Raw genomic sequence first — 19,155 nt, 5'->3', positions numbered from 1 at the left:
TAAACAGCGGCGTTATCTGCAAAAAACCAAGGGCACTTTAAGTGTGTTTCCACTTCTATCTCCGCATCTGCTGCAAAACTCAGACTTGTGTTTTGTTTGGTAGATTATCTCCAGCCTCAACCTGTGCTATTGAAGCAGAAAGACAAATATTGGTAAGGCTCCGGTCAGCTAATAGCGTCGACTTGAACCGTCCACAAGACGTCGCCTGCAGGGGAAGTGTAGCGAAATCTCCTCACGGACAGTGTGCTACGGGTGCCCCGAGGGGGAGGGGAAGGGAATGTGCGGGCACCTGAGTCCTGACGGAGTGAGATAACGGCTGGCTACATGCCACCATATTTTCCCAAGAACTCATTTGGAAACTATAGACACCCGGCACTCATGGATTCCCTGTAAAAACTAAGTTTACAGCCCCTCTGGCATCCGGCACAATTCCGCAGGACAATTATGATCCCGCTTTCAGGGGCCTTACAAAAGTTATTTTAAGGATCACTAAAACGTTCATTGCTTTTTCTTTACGAAGAGGATAAATCTGTGGCAGAAGATCCATAAGGAAAATCACGAGCAGCTTCACAGACTCTCTGCACCTCTTACATTTATTGGTGAATTGACAGTGAGAAATGCATCGCATGAGTAAATAGGCAGGCGGAAAGCAAGCGGAAGCATTAAGGTTGATTTTGCAGCGAATTCTGATTAACAGTATATAAAGGACAACACAAATTTCTATTTCATCCCTTGGCGTGCATGTCTATTTTCAGGGACGTGTCTTGAAAAAGGTACCGAATATATTTGCACAAGCGCAGCACGCAAAAGATACACACGTATACTCCTGATAGAGTAAAATCACACGCCATATGTTCAATCTATAGCACACAGCCTTTATGAATTAAGTCAGGCCTGTGATCCATCCCCATTGATTAGAATGATGAATTAGGCAGCTGTACTTAGCAACAGTGCTGTCAGCAGGGAGTAGATAATCTCCCCTACAAAACACCTCCATCTTGTTGTCTCCACATCAAACAAGCAGGAGGCTCAGTTGTCTTTAAAAAAGGACAGGCAAGGCACACCGGCCACCTGCCAAAAAACACAAACCCTACCCGTCGCACGCTGGTCTGGGGAGATATTCGTGAGACTTTGATGGCATGTGCCTGGAATCGTAAGATAATTACGTTTGAGCGACTTGTCCGAGCATGTGTGTTAGCGAGTGTAGCTCACCAACACGTTCTTGTCTAATGATGAAATACCTGCTCACACCCAGGAAGTCAATTGAGCTTGTGTGAGCCGGATGTTAATTTTAGTAGTTCTGTTTTTTGATATACACAGAATTAAGGTGAACAAGACAGACAAGAAATGTATTCTACACAAGGCTTAAATGCAGGTGCAGTTTTCATAATGTGCATTCTGTGGTAACAGCAGAGCATGCTTTGCACATTTAATATTTTTATGTTAATCTATGTTAATCTAGTTAGTTCTTACCAGCTGCGATCGCAACAAGCGAGTGAGTATCTATATCTGTCACGCAAACTGTGAAATCTATCACAAAGTGACTTATTTTTATTAAATGAATTAAATGTATCTCCCAATTACTTTAACTTTGAAATGGAAAAACTAGCAAATTAACTATCAACTATTTTTGATTCTGCTTGTCTGGAGTTATTTCACATTAAATAACAAATCTATTTGACATTTATCATAATGGGTTTGTGTGACATTTGCTGTCAATATTATTTACTTAAATTGATTTAAATTAAAAGGTTGGCGTTAATAAACTAAACTTCAGAACTAAAATTCTGATAATTTTGCCACTTAGATCTATTAAATGTTATAAATAATGACTTAATGTGACATTATTAATACATTCAATGTGATAATATAATGGAAAATGCCTAATTAATCATTTAATAGTCAGAAATGACAAAAACTTTCTTTCTACAGTCATCAGTATTAATAATGACAATACTAGCATTGGAAGTACTTGGCATTTTTACTCAAATTGTTGCTGATAATATAATTTTAAAGAAAATACAACATAAAATAAAATATAATATATATATAGGTATTAAACATGTATTAAATATGTGAAATTATATTAAAGCACTTTCACTTCCCACAGGCTTTCTGAGTTTGTTAGTTTAAGAGACCATGTATGTGTGCAAACACAACTTGAGTTTTTTGCAGTTGTGGTGCTGAACACAGCTGCCGATTTCTCAACAAGGCCAAACGAAAGGTTAAAAAGCAGAAAAACCGAAGAAAGCTAAACAGATGGGTCCAGTGCCAGGAAAGAGCCCATCTAAATCTGGAAACAACACTAAGTTCCTCTTTTCTACGGCGGATAGGTCAGTGAGAGAGCCCTATGGAAGGGCAGGTGAAAAGATGAGGGTTGAGGGTGATGGAGGAGACGCACCTCACAGCCTTTCTCTGCGTTTCTTTTCCAGTGTTTTTTCTCCATTTTCTTCGTCGCAGTAGAGAGGAGTGCAGCATGAGTCTGGACCCGAGGGTTCAAGGCCAGGATACTCTGAATAGATGAAGAGAGAGAAATAGTCAAGGTACGTTAAGGTAGTTTCATGTTATGTACAACTTGCGATACACAGCGGCTTTTGCTGTGTGTGTGTGTGTGTGTGTGTGTGTGTGTGTGTGTGTGTGTGTGTGTCTGAGCACTCCCACTCACATTTTTGTACTTGAACAAATGTGAATTGTGAATCTCTGCAAGGACATTTCCAGCGCTCTGGGAAAACAGCACACTTTAAGTTTCACAGCTGAACAATTAAGGGATTTCTGAGGACAAATCAAAAAACATGCCAACAGGCTTTCTTTAAAGAATCAAGAGTGTGTTAGCAGATGCTTGTCATTCCTAAACTAACATCGCTTTACACTGGAGAGATACAGACAGCTGACCTTCAAACTCAATCACTTTCAAAATACGCAACTCTTCAGCAAAAACTTGCACAACCACTCAGACAATGTCAGCTTCCCACGCAGCCGTGTATAAAACATCACGAACGGATTTTAAAGAATCTTAGGGATATTAGTAGTGTTTGCAAAGGCAGAATCATTATTACTATTGATCTGAACAACCCCTAACCCGAGTATTAAATTTCTATGTTTAAAGGCACAATATGTAACTTTTTTGCTTTAAAAATAGCAAAAATCACTATATCTATGTTATATATTTTTTTTAGTTGTTTACTTACATTATCCCAACTGTTTCCAACAACTTTCAAACCAGGAGAAATTTGAATTTAATTCGAAGACACGGCACGTTTCTTTATTTCCGTTTTGTCGCAGTCAATGGCGTCATATCCGCGTTGTCCCTGGTTTCCGCTTGTACTGCCATGGTAACCAGAGCTATGAACTAGAGCCCTCTGATAGTAACCAAGACGACAGACGTGGACCACTGTAGTTCGCAATGTCTATCTGCATGCTGTTGTTGTTTCGTTCAAACATTATGGACCATGGCAAGCAGACTTTGGATAAAAAAGGAGAACTAAAACGAGAATCAATATCAGCGCGGTGTTTTCGAGATGCCGAGAGCTCCCATAGACAGTATATAAACGAGAGCTCCACGTTCGAGACTTCGACCGCTCCTACATGTACTTTATTAAACAGGTGAGCACATTTACATAAAACTAATCAATGTTATATAGTTCAACAATTATAAAATGTTAGAATATGATCTGTATGTTATTCTCATGTTGATCTAGCTTACTGCTAGTCTCATACAGACAAACTAACACATACATTTCAACACATTCAAATGCAGTTTAGTTTGATAGTGTAATGTTAGACCAAATGAAACAGCGCTGCGTTACCTCACAAGTTTAATTTGTCTAATAAACTGACCTGTGAGTAGTAATTCTGCACTCGCGTGTAGTTCGGTAGAATGAAATGTCCATATTCCTTTTATATCCGCGGGACTCGCGTCACGTTTGGAGCTGATAGCTGTCTCTTAGCAATCCCGAACTGCTTCATATCACAGTCATGATAAAAACATTGATGTATTCAGTCATCCATAAACATTATTAGATCGGTCGGCTTGACGTTGACGACAAGATCCATAATTCTTAGCAAATGTTGCGTCATCAAACTACGCCTTTGTTATTGTAAATAGGTTAGCGACCCCTAGTGGAGAAAAAATTCCATACTGTACGTTTAATGTATTTATGTTTTATGTGTTGAATTGGTGCATAATTCCTCATGTGCAATATGTGTCATGTCACCTGATGGACAATAAACCAGGAGGAGAATTACAGGACAGACCTGAAGGAGGGACCTGTAGACACCAGAATATTACCTAAAATGCCTTAAATAACAAAAAAGCTGTAAAAATAATAACACCCAGAACACTTTAGCAATCTAGCAAAATGTTTAAAACAAATCAGAGTGCATTAGCAACAGCATTGCAGCTCTACTTCAACCATTAACATCACCCTAACAACCTCATAGTAACACAAAAACATTTAGAACATATTATCCACCGATAGCAATGTTATTGCAACTCCCCCGCGGCACACTAGCAACCACATAGCAGGAGGAATATTCACTCAATAACTTTAAAGGGATAGTTCACCCAAAGTTTCTGTCATTATTTACTCACCCTCAATTTAGGCTTTTATTTAGCGAACATAAACAGAAGCTCAACTGTACATGCTTAACGCGCGAGAACAAACCTCACGTGCTGCGTAACACGAGAATGAACCTCATTGGTTCTCGAAAGTCATGATGGTGAGTAATTAATTGCAGAATTTTAATTTGTGGGTGAACTATCCCTTTAACAAATGCTGTCACAAAATTGTGTGTGGCACATGAGGAAAAAAAAAGACAGACAATAATGTAAATATTTTTTCTCTCACTCTTTCCTGTAGATCACAGGTGTAGTTCAGGCTCTCAGAGTGGCTGGGGTCTACCTGAGGGCACTTCCCTTTAATCAAACCTGAGTGTCTGTCTGTGCCCCTCTCCAGCGCCGCGCCGTTATCGACCCCCTCCTCCCCTCTCGTCCTGACAACACACACAGGCTCACACCTCTCCATTACAATCAGGAGTGACCCACTCAGCGCCAGAGCCCAAGTGCTCCTGCAGGCTAGCAGCCAAACCAATACCTAATCACGTCCCGTCTCGTTTCAACACATTCATTCAGATGCATGTACGAAAACACAGCCTTTGTGTTTTTTGACTGGAAGAGCAGATTTTGAAGCCTTTGTAAAATGAATGACATGTGAATGCACAACGGTTGAAATACTGTATATACATTATTAATGCACCAAGTTGCAAGGCAATCATAAACATCCCACAGATCGGCATTTGAAATAACAAACATTTTTTTTAAACTGAGATAAATCACATTGTTTTCAAATTAAAAAATAAAATATTATAATGATTTAAAAAAATAAATAATTTATTTGTAATAAATATAGGCCTAATCAATATAATTTTTAAATATACACTAGCCTACCATACAAGTCTGTAGTCGGTATGATTTTTTCATGTTTTTTATGTTATGCTTTATTTGATCCAAAAAACTGTAAAAAGGTCATATTTAGAAATATTATTACAATTTACATCATTTATTCCTGAGATACTAAAGCTGACTCCAGTCTTCAGTGTCACATGATCCTTCAGAGATCTTTCTAATATGCTGATTTGCTCCATTTCTTCTTATTATTTTCAATGTTAAAAACAGCTGCTTAATATTTTTGTGGAAACCATGATACATTTTCTTCAGGATTCTTTGATCAATAGAAAGTTCCAGAGAACAGCATTTATTTGAAATAGAAATCTTTTGTAACATTATGAATGTCTTGACTGACACTTTTCAATCAATTTAATGCATCCTTGCTGAATAAAAGTGTTAGCCTAATTATTATTTTTTTTAATCCCCAAACTTTTGAACGGTGGTGCACTGTATCAGCCAAGGAGGGTTTATATAGAACTATGTGTCTATATATGAACAAAATTATTTTAAATGGTGTTGGTTTAGCATATAATGTGTAATTACTAAGTGCTTCTATTCCTTTTATTGTTTTAAGACTCTTTTGATGATGTCATTTCCTTGCATGTTTCCCCGCTTAATAGTTCTGAAAGCACCATAAAGGATCCTTCTATTTTTTAAAGTTCCTCAGTCACTTTGAGATATTTTTCTTTCTTTTTCAACCTTTCCCAACAACATCGACGACCAACCTCAATTAGTGTCCCGCAGGCAATGTGACAACACATGAAGCTTCGTCTTTTAATATTTTCACAGTAGGCTAGATGAAAGTCTATTTCATACAGAGGTATAAGATGTTAAAAGGGCCCGCAGACGTTCGGGAACCCGCCTCTCTCCCGCGGCGCTCGACTCGACTGCCTCTACAAACGTCCCGCTCTTCCTAAAGCCAGACATCAGCCTATTAATATTTTAATTTCACACCTAATAAAATGTAGTTAAAGCGCAGTGTGAGATACAGGCCGAAACAATAAAAATCCACCTCTTCGGGTTTTATTGTGTGTTACGGACAACATTACTTATCCATTTTCATATAGTGTGCAGAAGGAAAGCTAATATGTTCTTTGGGGCCAAGCCTATAGGTAAACCGGGAGCTAATAACAAGGTCATTCGTCGGAAAACAAATCCTAACGGGATTCGGCGACTTTGATCAGCCGCAAAACAACTAACCTCCACATTTCTTACTATTACAGTTTGTCCTCCATGTTCGTTCTGTGGCAAAGTCGCCAAGTTCATAAGCAGGACTTAATACAAGGCCTGCGATAGAAACACACTGTTTGTTTGAGGTCGTATGAAGGATTAGAAATGATCAAACACAATTAGCAGCGGCTGCCCAATGGGAGGACAGGACATGGGAAAGTCTTTACTTTATTAATTAAGAAACGTTCTCCGCACAAAACAACGCCAGTGATCAGATCAACCAGAGGCGGTCAATAAACAAACAGCTAGAAGAGCTTAAACAGTGACGTTAGAAAAGTACATTTAAGAACATTTGCATAACAGATAAATGTAATTAATTATGGCAATGCTATTCCCTGGAACGATTCACAGAAGCTTAAACAATTTATTTATTGCCAAAATTTACTTTTTAGCCAGTCATTACTTTAACTTTTTTTTACGGAAGATGTGAATGTTTTTTATTATTATTTTAATACGAAAATATTTTATATCTTTAAAATAAAAAATACAATGTGACAAAAAAGACAAGACAAAATAAAACAAAATGACAAAATAAGACAATCAAATTAAAAAGACAAAATAAACAAAACAAGACATAAAATAAAATAAGGCAAAATAAAATTAGACAAAAATGACAAGACAAAATAAAATAAAACAATTGAATAAAAGACAAAATGAACAAAAAAGACAAAATAAAATAAGACAAAATGAAGTAAGACATTAAAGAAGATAAAATAAAATAATAAAATAAGACAAATAAAATTAAATAAATGTATTTTGTCTCATTTTATTTTATCTTCTTGAATGCCTTAATTTAATGCTATATTTTAACCATAGCATATCAACAATGTTCTTGTTTGTTTATTTTATGTCTTATTTATTTTACTGTCTCTCAAGACAAAATTAAACAAGACAATAAAATAAAATAAAAATAAATATTCTCAGAAAATAATAGAGTTGATATGCTGTGGTTAAAATATACAAATAAAATAAAATAAAATTGTGTTTAAATAAAAAAAACATTCACGTCTTCTTAAATTTGCTTTGGAAGATTCAACTAAATATAGTAAGCACAGAAGCTATTTTGAGACCAAATCCTTGTTTCCAACTTGATATTGACCCTCTCTCCTCAAGTGGAAAATGTACAAGAGAAACAGATGTATGCTGGAACTAGGCTAAGGAAAACACTAATGATGTCTGACAGATGTTATTCTGTCTCTCCACAGAACGTTTAGATCTAGAAAGAGAAGACACTACCTGTGTAGCAGACACTACTCTACAACAGGCAACCACCATTCATACCAAAAGAGTTCACTGATCTTAGTCTGACAGTCTTGCCTTTGGCTTGCTCAGTTGGGGATATTTGGGGATATTTAATTTAATTAATCAATCAACAATACTATTGATCAGCATTACCAAACGTGGACGATTTCCACTAGAAACAAACATTGATGTATTATTTTAATTTAATACTGTGAAGCTGCTTTGATACAATCTGTATTGTGAAAAGCGCTATATAAATAAACTTGACTTGACTTGACAGTCTAAAAACTGAAAATGTGACAGTCTACTTTGTTTGCACAGAAAACAACAGCATGAACATTCTACTAAACTTCTAATTTTTGTGTTTCACAGAAAGAAAATCAGTTTTGGAATGACATGAGGATGACTAATATCTCGGTAAACTATACTTTTAAAGATTTTCCATCTTTCGCCAAACGTCAGAAGGACTCTTCTCTGTGATGTCAAGACGCCAATGAGATCGACGCCACGCATTAAATGAAACATGCATTCATACATCCCAATCAATACTACAGTACACACTGCAGGGCAGCATTCGCATCTTAAAACATCCTTCCACAAGAGAGCAGATGTATCTTTAGGGCTCAGAAGGAAAACACCATTCAGATTTAGAGTATAAACACAAATACTGTAAAAGCTAAGCACTGGGCGTTCGCTCGCTCGCTCGCTCGCTCGCACAAACATCCAGGAGGCTTGTTGCTCCCCAGACAAAACGCTCTCCGCAGCGCAGCTGATAAATGCCAGAGACGCAGACAGTCTGAGTCAGGCATGGATTTTTGCAGTTATTCAGCAGTCCTTGAGGATCCGAAGCCAAACAGGGGCTAAGTGTGTTATCAAACAATATTTAAAACAAAAACCGACCGCATTCCCCCGTCGTATGCATGACCTTTGCAGTTGAAGAGGGCCGCAAGGATGCCAGCGCTGACAGGCCTTTCCGCGCGGGGCCCATCTGCATGTCTTGGACGGTTCCGCGGGGGAACCGCCGCGTCTGTTTTTATCACTCTCCACTGATCACGCAGCCCAAACAGATGGAAGATCAATAACCAGCGCTGCCCAGCCACATCAGGCAAACTGCAGCCCCTCGGAGAAAATCAGATAGGGAGTCTCTGTGATGGACAACGGGAAATGGCAAATCAAACTCAGCTGCAAGTGCTAATTAATGTTGGGCTCAGTCGGGCCTGGGTTGTATTCTCCACCAAAGTGCATATGGAGCAAACTACTTCCTGTAATACAAATGCACTCGGGAAGTTCCGACAAAAAGCCACAATTAGCCCACACAATGGCAAAAGCTTTTTTCTGTCGTACGTACTGTGGGTAATCATTGGTGAATATACCAGCATTATTTGTACGCAACCTGCATTCATAATGTTCTAAAAAATATTTTTAAATAAATAATTTGTATAAAGTTTGACTCATTTAAATGTGTTGCCCTGCCTATTGTATATAACAAATTAATATTAGTAAAATAGGCCGACAGGATGAAAATTTTCCACCATATTTCATGTAGGCTCAGAAATGTGGGTGTGATTGAGAAGTGTGTTTGTTTGTGTGTGTGTGTGTGTGTGTGTGTGTGTGTGTGTATATATTCCTGACGTTCAAACCTGATGAATATATGACAATATCACAACTTACTTGTTCAAAATTGGGATCGGTCAGATTTTTTTTTTTTGGGAAATCTCTCACCAAAGCTGCATTTATTTGATCAAAATACAGAAATAACAGCAATATTGTGAAACATTAATACAATTTAAATTACATATACAATATATGTATATTACATACAATATATTTTAAAAATGCTATTTAATTCTATATAGAGCTGGATTTTCAGCATCATTACTCCAGTCTTCAATGTCACATGATCCTTCAGAAAACATTCTAATATGCTGATTTGATGCTCAAGAAACATTTCTTATTATTATCAATGTTGAAAACAGTTGTGTTGCTTAGTATTTTTGAGAAATCCATGACACTTATTTTCAGTATTATTTAAAAAACTATCATATGGCTTCAGAAGACATGGAATATAGCGCATGCGTCGTATAGACGTCATATGGTGATTTTGTCATTTTTGGAGCATGAAAACTCCCTGGCCAACATTCACATACATTGTATGTATGCACAACGGCAGCATTAATATAAGAAAGTCATATGGGTTTAAAATGACTTAAGGCGAGTAAATTAAATAATTTTTGTTCAGCTATTCCTTAAACACACTGATGGACTGGCAAAATATTAATCTACAATTTGGCTGGGTGCATGTATCCTGCTTTTTTCCCCCCTTCTTCTAGTGCTGGTTTAAATGTGGTGACACATGCTTGAAACATTTATATGGCTATTAGCAGAGCAGCTGGTACTGCCCTTTTGCCGTCTAATCAATAACAGCACCATATTGTGCAATAAATTACATTCACCGTCCTCTTGCTGCACACCAGACAACCTCCAATGCCTCAGTATGCATGAGGCGCTCCTATACTTAGCGTATGGTGCGAACATGCAGCTAAAATTTAACTCTATAACACCTTAATCCCCTTGAACAGGAAATAATTTAAAGCTAAAAAAGGTGTAGAATAACTAAACATCAGCTGGCAAGTTGCCACCCTGTTCTGTCTTTGGCTTGGATCAATAGGGGAATTTCCACATATTGATCTACCGTTAGCGAAATAAAGATCAGCAGTATCAAACACAGGCTTTGAATATAATTTGCTCTCCCATAAGATTCGGAACAGTATATGAGACACGGATACGCATAACACATCAAATTCTCAACTGGGATGAAGTACAATGGAACAAAATATTTAGTCCACTTGAAAACTTGAAAATAACCAAATATCGCTGGCAGAGATAGAGCCATAGTACACTGTGCACTTTATAATACATAATACATGTCATATAGATTCTCAAGAATATCATTTAGTTGCCAAGTGTGTAACCACAATGAATGTAGTGAACTGCACATTATTTGACTGAACTTTGCTTAGTGTTTAATGCTAAATACATTTTAAAATAAAACATAGGAAATTTCTTTTCATAGGAAAACTGGCCAAGTTATATGTTAAATAGACATTTAACATTTAAAACATTTTAAACATTTAAAATATAGTAGGGTTGGCACAAAACATGTCTTGGTACAGAAAAATAAATTTCTTTAAAAGTTTAGCATTAATGTTTTCAAATTGAATTGAATACAGCTTTATTGTCATTCTATACTTAAAAAAATTAGTAATGCTACACTACTCTAAGTTATAGAAATGATTTGGCACAAATTGCACTATATTTCCTGAGAATGATGTAATTTTAAAAATATGATTTCTTAATTTGAGAAGTAATGTTTTCATAATAAATAATAAATAATAATAACAATAATAATAATTTAAAAATCCAGATTTTTTTGGGGCTTTAAGGAAAATTTAAATTTTAACATCTTAAAATTAATTAGCTAATTAATGTACTGTCATTAGACTATGTTTACAAATCATATCTATGCTAAAATTCAGACTGAATCACTGAAAGTAATAAAGAACTGTTATCCTTCATGTGTATTACATCTGTCAATAAAACGACTGGAGATTGGATCAATTCAGTTAAATAAAGGAGCTTGTGAGTGATTTATCATTTGCCTTCAGGTTATGCATGTCTACATCAGAGGGACTCTCATAACCTTGGACCTTTCAAAACAATACATTTCAATTCATTAAAAAAAGGTCATATGGACTTCAAGTCAGCAACTTTAGAGTAGGAAATTATATTGGAGTCAGGCAGTGAAAGAAAAGACTTTCTCCACCGAGGACAAAACACATACAGCTCACTCAATCCTTCCCCATTGGCGAGGTAGAGAAGGCTGTAAACTTTGCTTGCTGGGAAAAGTGGATGGACAGCAAGGGATATGTGGGACTGAAAAAAATACAGATTTCGCATGGATGATACAAACATAACAGCCATGGTCACTATCCGCTTTAATTAACTATGATCAAATTATGCTCTAAAATTCCCCTATTGTGTCCCATGAAAAAAGTCATTCAGAATGAGTAAATGATGAAAGAATTTTTATTTTTAAAGGTGAACTATGCCTTTAAGGCAATCTGAGCTATTTGTTTCTCCCCTATCCGTCCTGCAGAGGGCGTCTTTAGGTGCCAGTCAATAGCATATGAACTGTTTACTCTCCCTCTCTCTGCGCCAGCTAGACCAACCTGCCAGCCTAAAAAAATGAATAAACCCTCCCCTGAGCCTGTCAATCAACATCCTCAGCCACTCACAGAGCAGCATCAAGCACGTCTGGTCCACTCCTCTTGCGAGGCGGTTTAATTCGGTAATGGCCAATATGCGCCAGAGCCTCATTATGCAGCATTTGAAATGGTCCCTGGCCATGTTGAGGCTCGAAAAACAATTAGCAGAGAAACAGAAGGGAAATGAACTGTAAAGAATCAGGGCTTGATGACCGAGGCTTTATCTGCTCTCAGTGGAGGAGAAACAGAGAGAGTGAGAGAGAGAGAGAGAGAGAGAGAGAGAGAGAGAAGGGGGATTGGGAAAGAAAAAAGGTTGAATATGCCACATGCTTCTTGGGTGTGTAAACGAGCCGGCTGGCCTGAGGGAGCCTGGGCGATGAACTCCGCTGAGGGGGATTGAGTTTGCAGACAGAGATTGCAGCAGACAGAGGGGTCACATGTGATCAGGTGAACGCGTACGCCCCCCCCCCCCTCCAGGAGATCGGAGGAAGAGGGGGAGGTGGGCTGAATTGTGAGATGGAGGGGCAGCCAGGTAAGTGCTGGCTTTGCAGAAGGTTCTCTGCTTGCATTCAAGGGAAGATGGCTCTGTGACAAACCCCTCCGTACCAGCTCTGCTGTACTGATTGATTACAAGAGCAGTCTGACCCAACCCTGGCAGAGGTGCAATTACTGATCCACCACTGCACCAAACAACACACACCGCACAGGCCCGCCTGCATCTGAAACAGAGACGGCAATCAAAATACGACACACAGCAGGGTGGAAACAAAGTCCCTTTTGAGGCCAGTCGGTTCACTCGGCCGCATACAAATACAAATCTGAAAATCTCCAAAACTGTGGGAAGATTATGTTCCAGTAACTTAATAAATGAGCGTCGCATGCATTGATCCATATCTATTCACTTTTTTCTCTCCCTTTAGACCAGGGGTGTCCAACCCTGCTCCTGGGTTTAGAGTTTAGCCCCAACCCCAAATAAACACACCAGAACCAACTAATCAAGGTCTTGTATACTAGAAAATTCCAGGTAGGGGTGTTGAGGCAGGCTAGAGCTAAACTCTGCAGGACAGTGGCTCTCCAGGACTGAGTTTGGACACCCCTGACTCTGGAGGAATATAGCATCTTTGCGGCAACCTTTGCTGCAAATGTTAAAGGGGACATATCATGAAAATCTGACCTTTTCCGTGTTTAAGTGCTATATTCGGATCCCCGGTGCATCTACCAACCCAGAAAACGTGAAAAGTGACAACCCAGTAACTTTGTTTTTGTAAGCCTTTCTCTGCAAGAATGTCAACAAATAAGCCGATCAGATTTCGATCCCCTTCTGACACAGGAAGGGGATCTTATTATAATATTACCACCCCTTAATCTGCACGTTTCCACCCACGGTCCCGCCATTTGGTTTTTGCAAGCAACGACAGAGTAACCAGTTCTAACGCAATTGTAAAAGTTTGAGTAAAGCATGCAAACTGTTCTGTCGTTGGCTGCACAGACGAGCACACAACACTATTTGACCAAATAAATGTCACAGCCAGTGGCGTAAGTTTGTTTTAAAAAGTGAGTGGGGGGGGGGGGGGGGGGGGGTTGATAATACAATGCTAAATCAGATATATGTACAATAAAAATTTTAGGAAAAAAATAAACATTACGATGTCTAGAAATCAATTTCAATAGTAACGTTACATTGGGTTTAATTAGTCTTTTAATGAGATCTACTAATATTGTAAGTGCCGAGAATTTTCACGTGAATATATGCATTGATCCGCAGACTCTGTTTGAGTTCTTCAATGGTCTAGTGGTAGATCTTTTGCCAAGTGTGTCAGAGGTTTTTTTCAGCAAATCTGAATATGTTCATCAGTAGTTGTATATCAAGCAGGGACACGTTTGTGTGCATTTTGTTTTGTGATTTCACCGGAATGAATAGAGAGTCTCCGCAATGGCGATAGATTGAAGAGCGCATCTATGTGAAGACTGTGCGCGAGCCACAAGAGAACACTGTTTCCATGCAACTGTTAACAGCGGCAACGAGCACTCAGCTTGATTTAAAAAACAACACATTTTAGCGCTAGATCGTCTATTATTTAATAACGAACTAAATTAATGCTCTGCTAGTTAAAGGGGTGGTTGAATATGATTTAACTTTTCTAACTTTAGTTAGTGTGTAATGTTGCTTTTTGAGCATAAACAACATTTGCAAAGTTTACAACGCTCAAAGTTCAAAGCAAAGGAAGACACTTGCTTTAAAGAAATCGTTTTTTAAGGACTACAACAAAGGCTGGTAGGGACTACACAAACTTCTTCCTGGGTTAGTGAAATCACTAACCCTAACATTTACATAAACCCCGCCCCCGGGAACACGCAGTCCATGTTGAGAAGAGGAAGAGTAGTAGCGCACATCTGTGAGCCTGCTCAAGCTGTCGCATCCGTCTTTTCACGTGCAATACAGTACGTAACACAACTGCAATAGTATGTCACTCTGTACACATCTTACAACAGTTCCCACACGAGCGATTTTATAGATTATCATGACAAAATATGCTAATTGAAGATAGTTAACTCCACATCAGCAACATAAATTCATCAACTAACCTAGGGATGGGACGATTACCGGTTTTACTATAAACCATGATAAAATTTACTGACGGTTAGTATTATCGTTTAAAATTGAATTATCATTAAAACCGTGTTTGATTATCGCGATTTTAATAACTCACTGTAAATCCTGTCCAGCCAGCAACAGGCTGACGCAGGCCCAGCGCGCAATGTTGTTGTTTTTTTATTCAAGAAGGAATGGCGGAAGGCAGATTAATGTTTTAAATCTTACCTGTTTATAAATTCATTTTGTACAGCGTACAAAACAATCGTCCAGACAAGATCACAAAAATATTATCAAACTCAGTAAACAACAAATCAACTCTGATATAAATATAAAATAATATAAAAATATAAAACTTGTTGAAATGTTTTCAGTCTGAGCATCAGTTATTTTTGAACACTTTCATCTCGTTTTAACAAAATTGTGATAACTAGTGCAAAATGCCCGTGCAAAATCAGTTTTTGTGTGTGTTTTTAGTAATTGTTGGTTTGGTGCCCGTGAAAGAGACTGTGAACGCATTGAATTCAGGGAGCAGGCTAGGTTACTACAAATGATGGCTGTGAATAAACTATAATATTCAAAAGTAGACAGTGTAGTTGACTGAGTGTTTATGTATACCACAACCTTCTAAGTGCTAGTGCAAAATGCCCGTGCAAAATCAGTTTTTGTTTTTAGTAATTGGTACATTTTCATACCGTCCCATCACTAAACTAACCATTGAGAAACGTCCTGTTGCATTCTACATGTTGTCACTTCTTGAGTCTCTCCATTGTTGTCCGACTCCAGTTTCAACATAAAAGGCAGAACATTTTCTGACATTTTAGTGCATGTCTGCGTGAGGTAATCTGAGCTGCTAACACACACAAGCTGTTGAAGCTCTGCCCTCTGTGCTGGGAGCAGCAGCTCATTTGCATTTAAAGGGACACACACGAAACAACGCGTTTTTACTGACCCTCAAAAAGGGACAATTTTAAAATGCTATAAAAAAATTATCTGTGGGGTATTTTGAGCTAAAACTTCACATACACACTCTGGGGACAACAGAGACTTATTTTACATATTTTATAAAGGGGCATTATACCACCCCTTTAACTGGAGATGTTTTAATTATTTGTATTAGGTACATCCGTGCCTCATGATGGTTCAAAAAGTGGTGGGGGACAATATCAATCCTGTCCCACCCGTCCGACCCGTAAATTACGCCTATGGTCACAGCTGTCTTATAAAGACCTCAGGGAACTGTCAACTTGTGTAAAAGTTAAACATGACGGTACATGCAAGTCGATGAGATGAATCAATGTAACTCCACAACAACTACATAAATGTATCCACTAACCATTCAGCAACGTCCAGGTGCGTCCCAAAGTTGCAACCTCTTCCTGAGTCTCTCCGTAAGGCTGCACTCCACTACTGGTTATTTCTGAGATTTTGGAGGATTGAGATTCGCTTGTTTTGTTATTGTCGCAGTATCCGAAGCTCGTGTATAGGACCGGCCCTGTTCTGAATGGGGGCAGGGAGAAGCAGTTAATTTGCATTTAAAGGGACACACACAAAAACGCGTTTTTGCTCACACCCAAAAAGGGGCAAATTTGACAAGCTATACCTGGGGGTATTTTGAACTGAAATTTCAGACACATTCTGAGGACACCATGCATTTATATTACATCTTGTGAAAAGGGGCATAATATGTCACCTTTAATAATCTTTTATGCCACAGACTTGTAACAGGATTTCAGTTCATCATATGTTCTGATAAATGGCACAAATACCAGTTGCACACGAACTGGCTGATAAAATAACGGAAGCATGATTTTTGGACTAATGTCTGCCTGTAGGCGACCTCACCTCGCACAGCAGGGCCGCAGCTGATGCGTCTGTGTGGTAAACGGGTGCAAATTGTACTCAAAACATCCAACATTTATTCCTGATGCAAAATTTCCATCTGCATCGTGCAGGGGGTAAACAGAGCGAGGGAGATGTGAAATGTTTTGCAGCTACAGTCTTATGTTTAAAAAGCAGAGCGCTTGCAGCCTCAGTGATTTGCAATAACATGCAAGCTTTTCGAGTGGCCAACTATTTCCATAAAATTTCATTTGCATTTTATTTTGGAGCAATCCCCTGTCAGCGTTCCAGACGTCTGATGAGAGCGCAGGCCGGCAGAGGCGCAGAGGTCTGCCAGCGGAGTCATACCTCTTTGTTTAAATGCTGTATTGCTGTGGGTTTTTTAATGAACTCTAATAGCAGTCCAGGAGGATTTTAATTAATCTACATGTGCGCACAAAAGGGCCCCACATTTAGCGCTTTCAGAAGTGCGGATGGATATTAAAATAAGACATCTGACAGAACTGCAGAAAAATTGAGGATTTAATTGCTCCAGAGATGGCAATTATTACGAGATTTAGAAAGCCATTTTCAATGGCAGACAGGAGTCATTTAGTCCCAGTCTTAAGTGCAGCGAAAAACCGAAGGTCACGTCAGTGTTGTCATTACGGCCTGAATAAAGATGCTAATGAAGGGCTTGACTTACTCTCCTCTGCTCTCCATAAAGGTTGCATTAGTGTCAGCCGGCATGAAGACATGGCCATTTTTACTCGTATTAACATGCGACGAGTTTCAGAACGAAAGCCAAATGCTAAACATTTTCCACCTTGCGTAGTGAAACCAACACCAGTATGTTCACCATCAACCCGACTGCTGATGCAAGGTACCATGAGCAAAATTGCATTAAAGGGATAGTTCACCCAAAAATGAAAATTCTCATGTTGTTCCAAACTCGTAAGACTTTCGTTCATCTTCGGAACATAAATGAAGATCTTTTTGATGAAATCTGAAAGCTTTCTGTCCCTCCATTGACAGCTTCACAACTATCACTTTGACGCTTCAAAAAGTTCCTAAAGAGATCATGAAACTAATCCATATGAATTGAGCGGTTCAGTCCAAATTTTCTGAAGATACTCCATCGTTTTATATGATGAACAGATTTAATTTAGGCTTTTATTCACATTTAAACATTGATCAGCAAACATAAACAGAATCTCAACTGAACCTGCTTGACGAGCGAGAACAAACCTCTTGCTGAAGCTCAAACGTGCTGTGTAACACGAGAATAAACCTCACTGGTTCTTGCGGAAGCTCAAACATGCTGTGTAACACATGAGAATGAACCTCATTGGTTCTTGCTGAAGCTCAAACATGCTGCATTAACACGAGAATAAACCTCATTGGTTCTCTTGAGCTTCCGTTTACCACAACTGATGTGTGAGTTGATGAATGTTTTTATGTGAATAAAAGCTTAAATTGAATCTGTTCATCATCGTGTCTCTTCAGAAAATTTGGACTAAACCGCTCAATACATGTGGATTAGTTTTATGATCTCTTTATGAACTTTTTTGAAGCATCAAAGTGGTAGTTGCGAAGCTGTCAATGGAGGGACAGAAATACATGTATATACAATTTTACATAGTACATATTATAAAGTACAATTTTACATCATACATGGTAGAATTTAAATGTAGCCTATATTTAGATACTGTATACTTTGTAGGTCAAGGTCTACCGCTGTCACCTTCCTCCACAAAAACGTTAAACACTTAAGATTTCAGTGCATGATTGTTACTCAATTCTGTAAAACTCACAAAAACAAAAAGAAAACTTCTACACAACAATTGGAGATATCCTCTATATTAGACACATTCTTGCCAAAGTCTAATTCAGAAAATGGAGGGGAGCAAATTGACCATGGCTAAAGTAAATGACGCCTATGCTCTTTCAATTTTCTTAACATTACAGAAATATGAAATTCAGCAGTACTTCTTAAACTATCCACTACACTATATACTGTGAAATACTACTAAGAGAGGGAAAAAGGGCTATATTTCTGATTCTGGAACCTACACTTAAGGTTAGGAATAGGGGTGTCCATGGTTAACCGATTAACCGATTAACCGTTAAAAATTGCGTAACCGAGTGAAACATTTTGCTCGGTTAAGTGGCGTCAATGGCGTGCATTGAATTTAGTTGTAATACATTTTTGCACCAGCAGAGACCGCTAGACCAGTTTTCTAATATGAAGCGGGCAAAGAAAGCGCGCGTCCGAGAGTGAAGGCTGTGCGCGAGCCAGAAACAAACATAGTATCCGCGCCACTGATCGCAGCACAATAATATCTGTCTGCAGAGCCGCAGAGCCACAGCTTTACCCCAGCAGTTTTACCCCGCGCATGCGCAGTTTCATCACAACAGTTTTACCCGCAGAGTCCGTTTACCGTTACATTAACCCATACAATTTGTATTATGAATTTCCTAAACATGTACTTGCTAATCAAACACTTTATATGAACAAACTACTAATCTATAGAACACAATCGGTCTTCAGACCTTTT

General features: G+C 38.4%; 1 protein-coding gene across 3 annotated transcripts in view; it reads right to left on the bottom strand.

Moving 5' to 3' along the window:
* Positions 1-19,155, bottom strand: part of dpyda (dihydropyrimidine dehydrogenase a) — a 174,958-nt gene that overhangs the window by 150,101 nt on the left and 5,702 nt on the right. For all 3 annotated transcript variants that reach the window (XR_014604526.1, XM_084103109.1, XM_084103110.1), the window contains exon 2: positions 2,402-2,512. Coding sequence is in view for 2 of the 3 variants with exons in the window: in XM_084103109.1 (XP_083959235.1) it covers positions 2,402-2,512 (111 nt within the window). In the remaining variant the exon portion in view is untranslated. The remainder of the gene's footprint in view (positions 1-2,401; positions 2,513-19,155) is intronic.

Source organism: Abramis brama (assembly GCF_963993115.1).
Source record: "Abramis brama genome assembly, chromosome: 24".
Classification (NCBI taxonomy): Eukaryota; Metazoa; Chordata; class Actinopteri; order Cypriniformes; family Leuciscidae; genus Abramis; species Abramis brama.
Note: the sequence above shows the minus strand (reverse complement) of the source record. Positions and strands in the feature narration are given on the sequence as shown.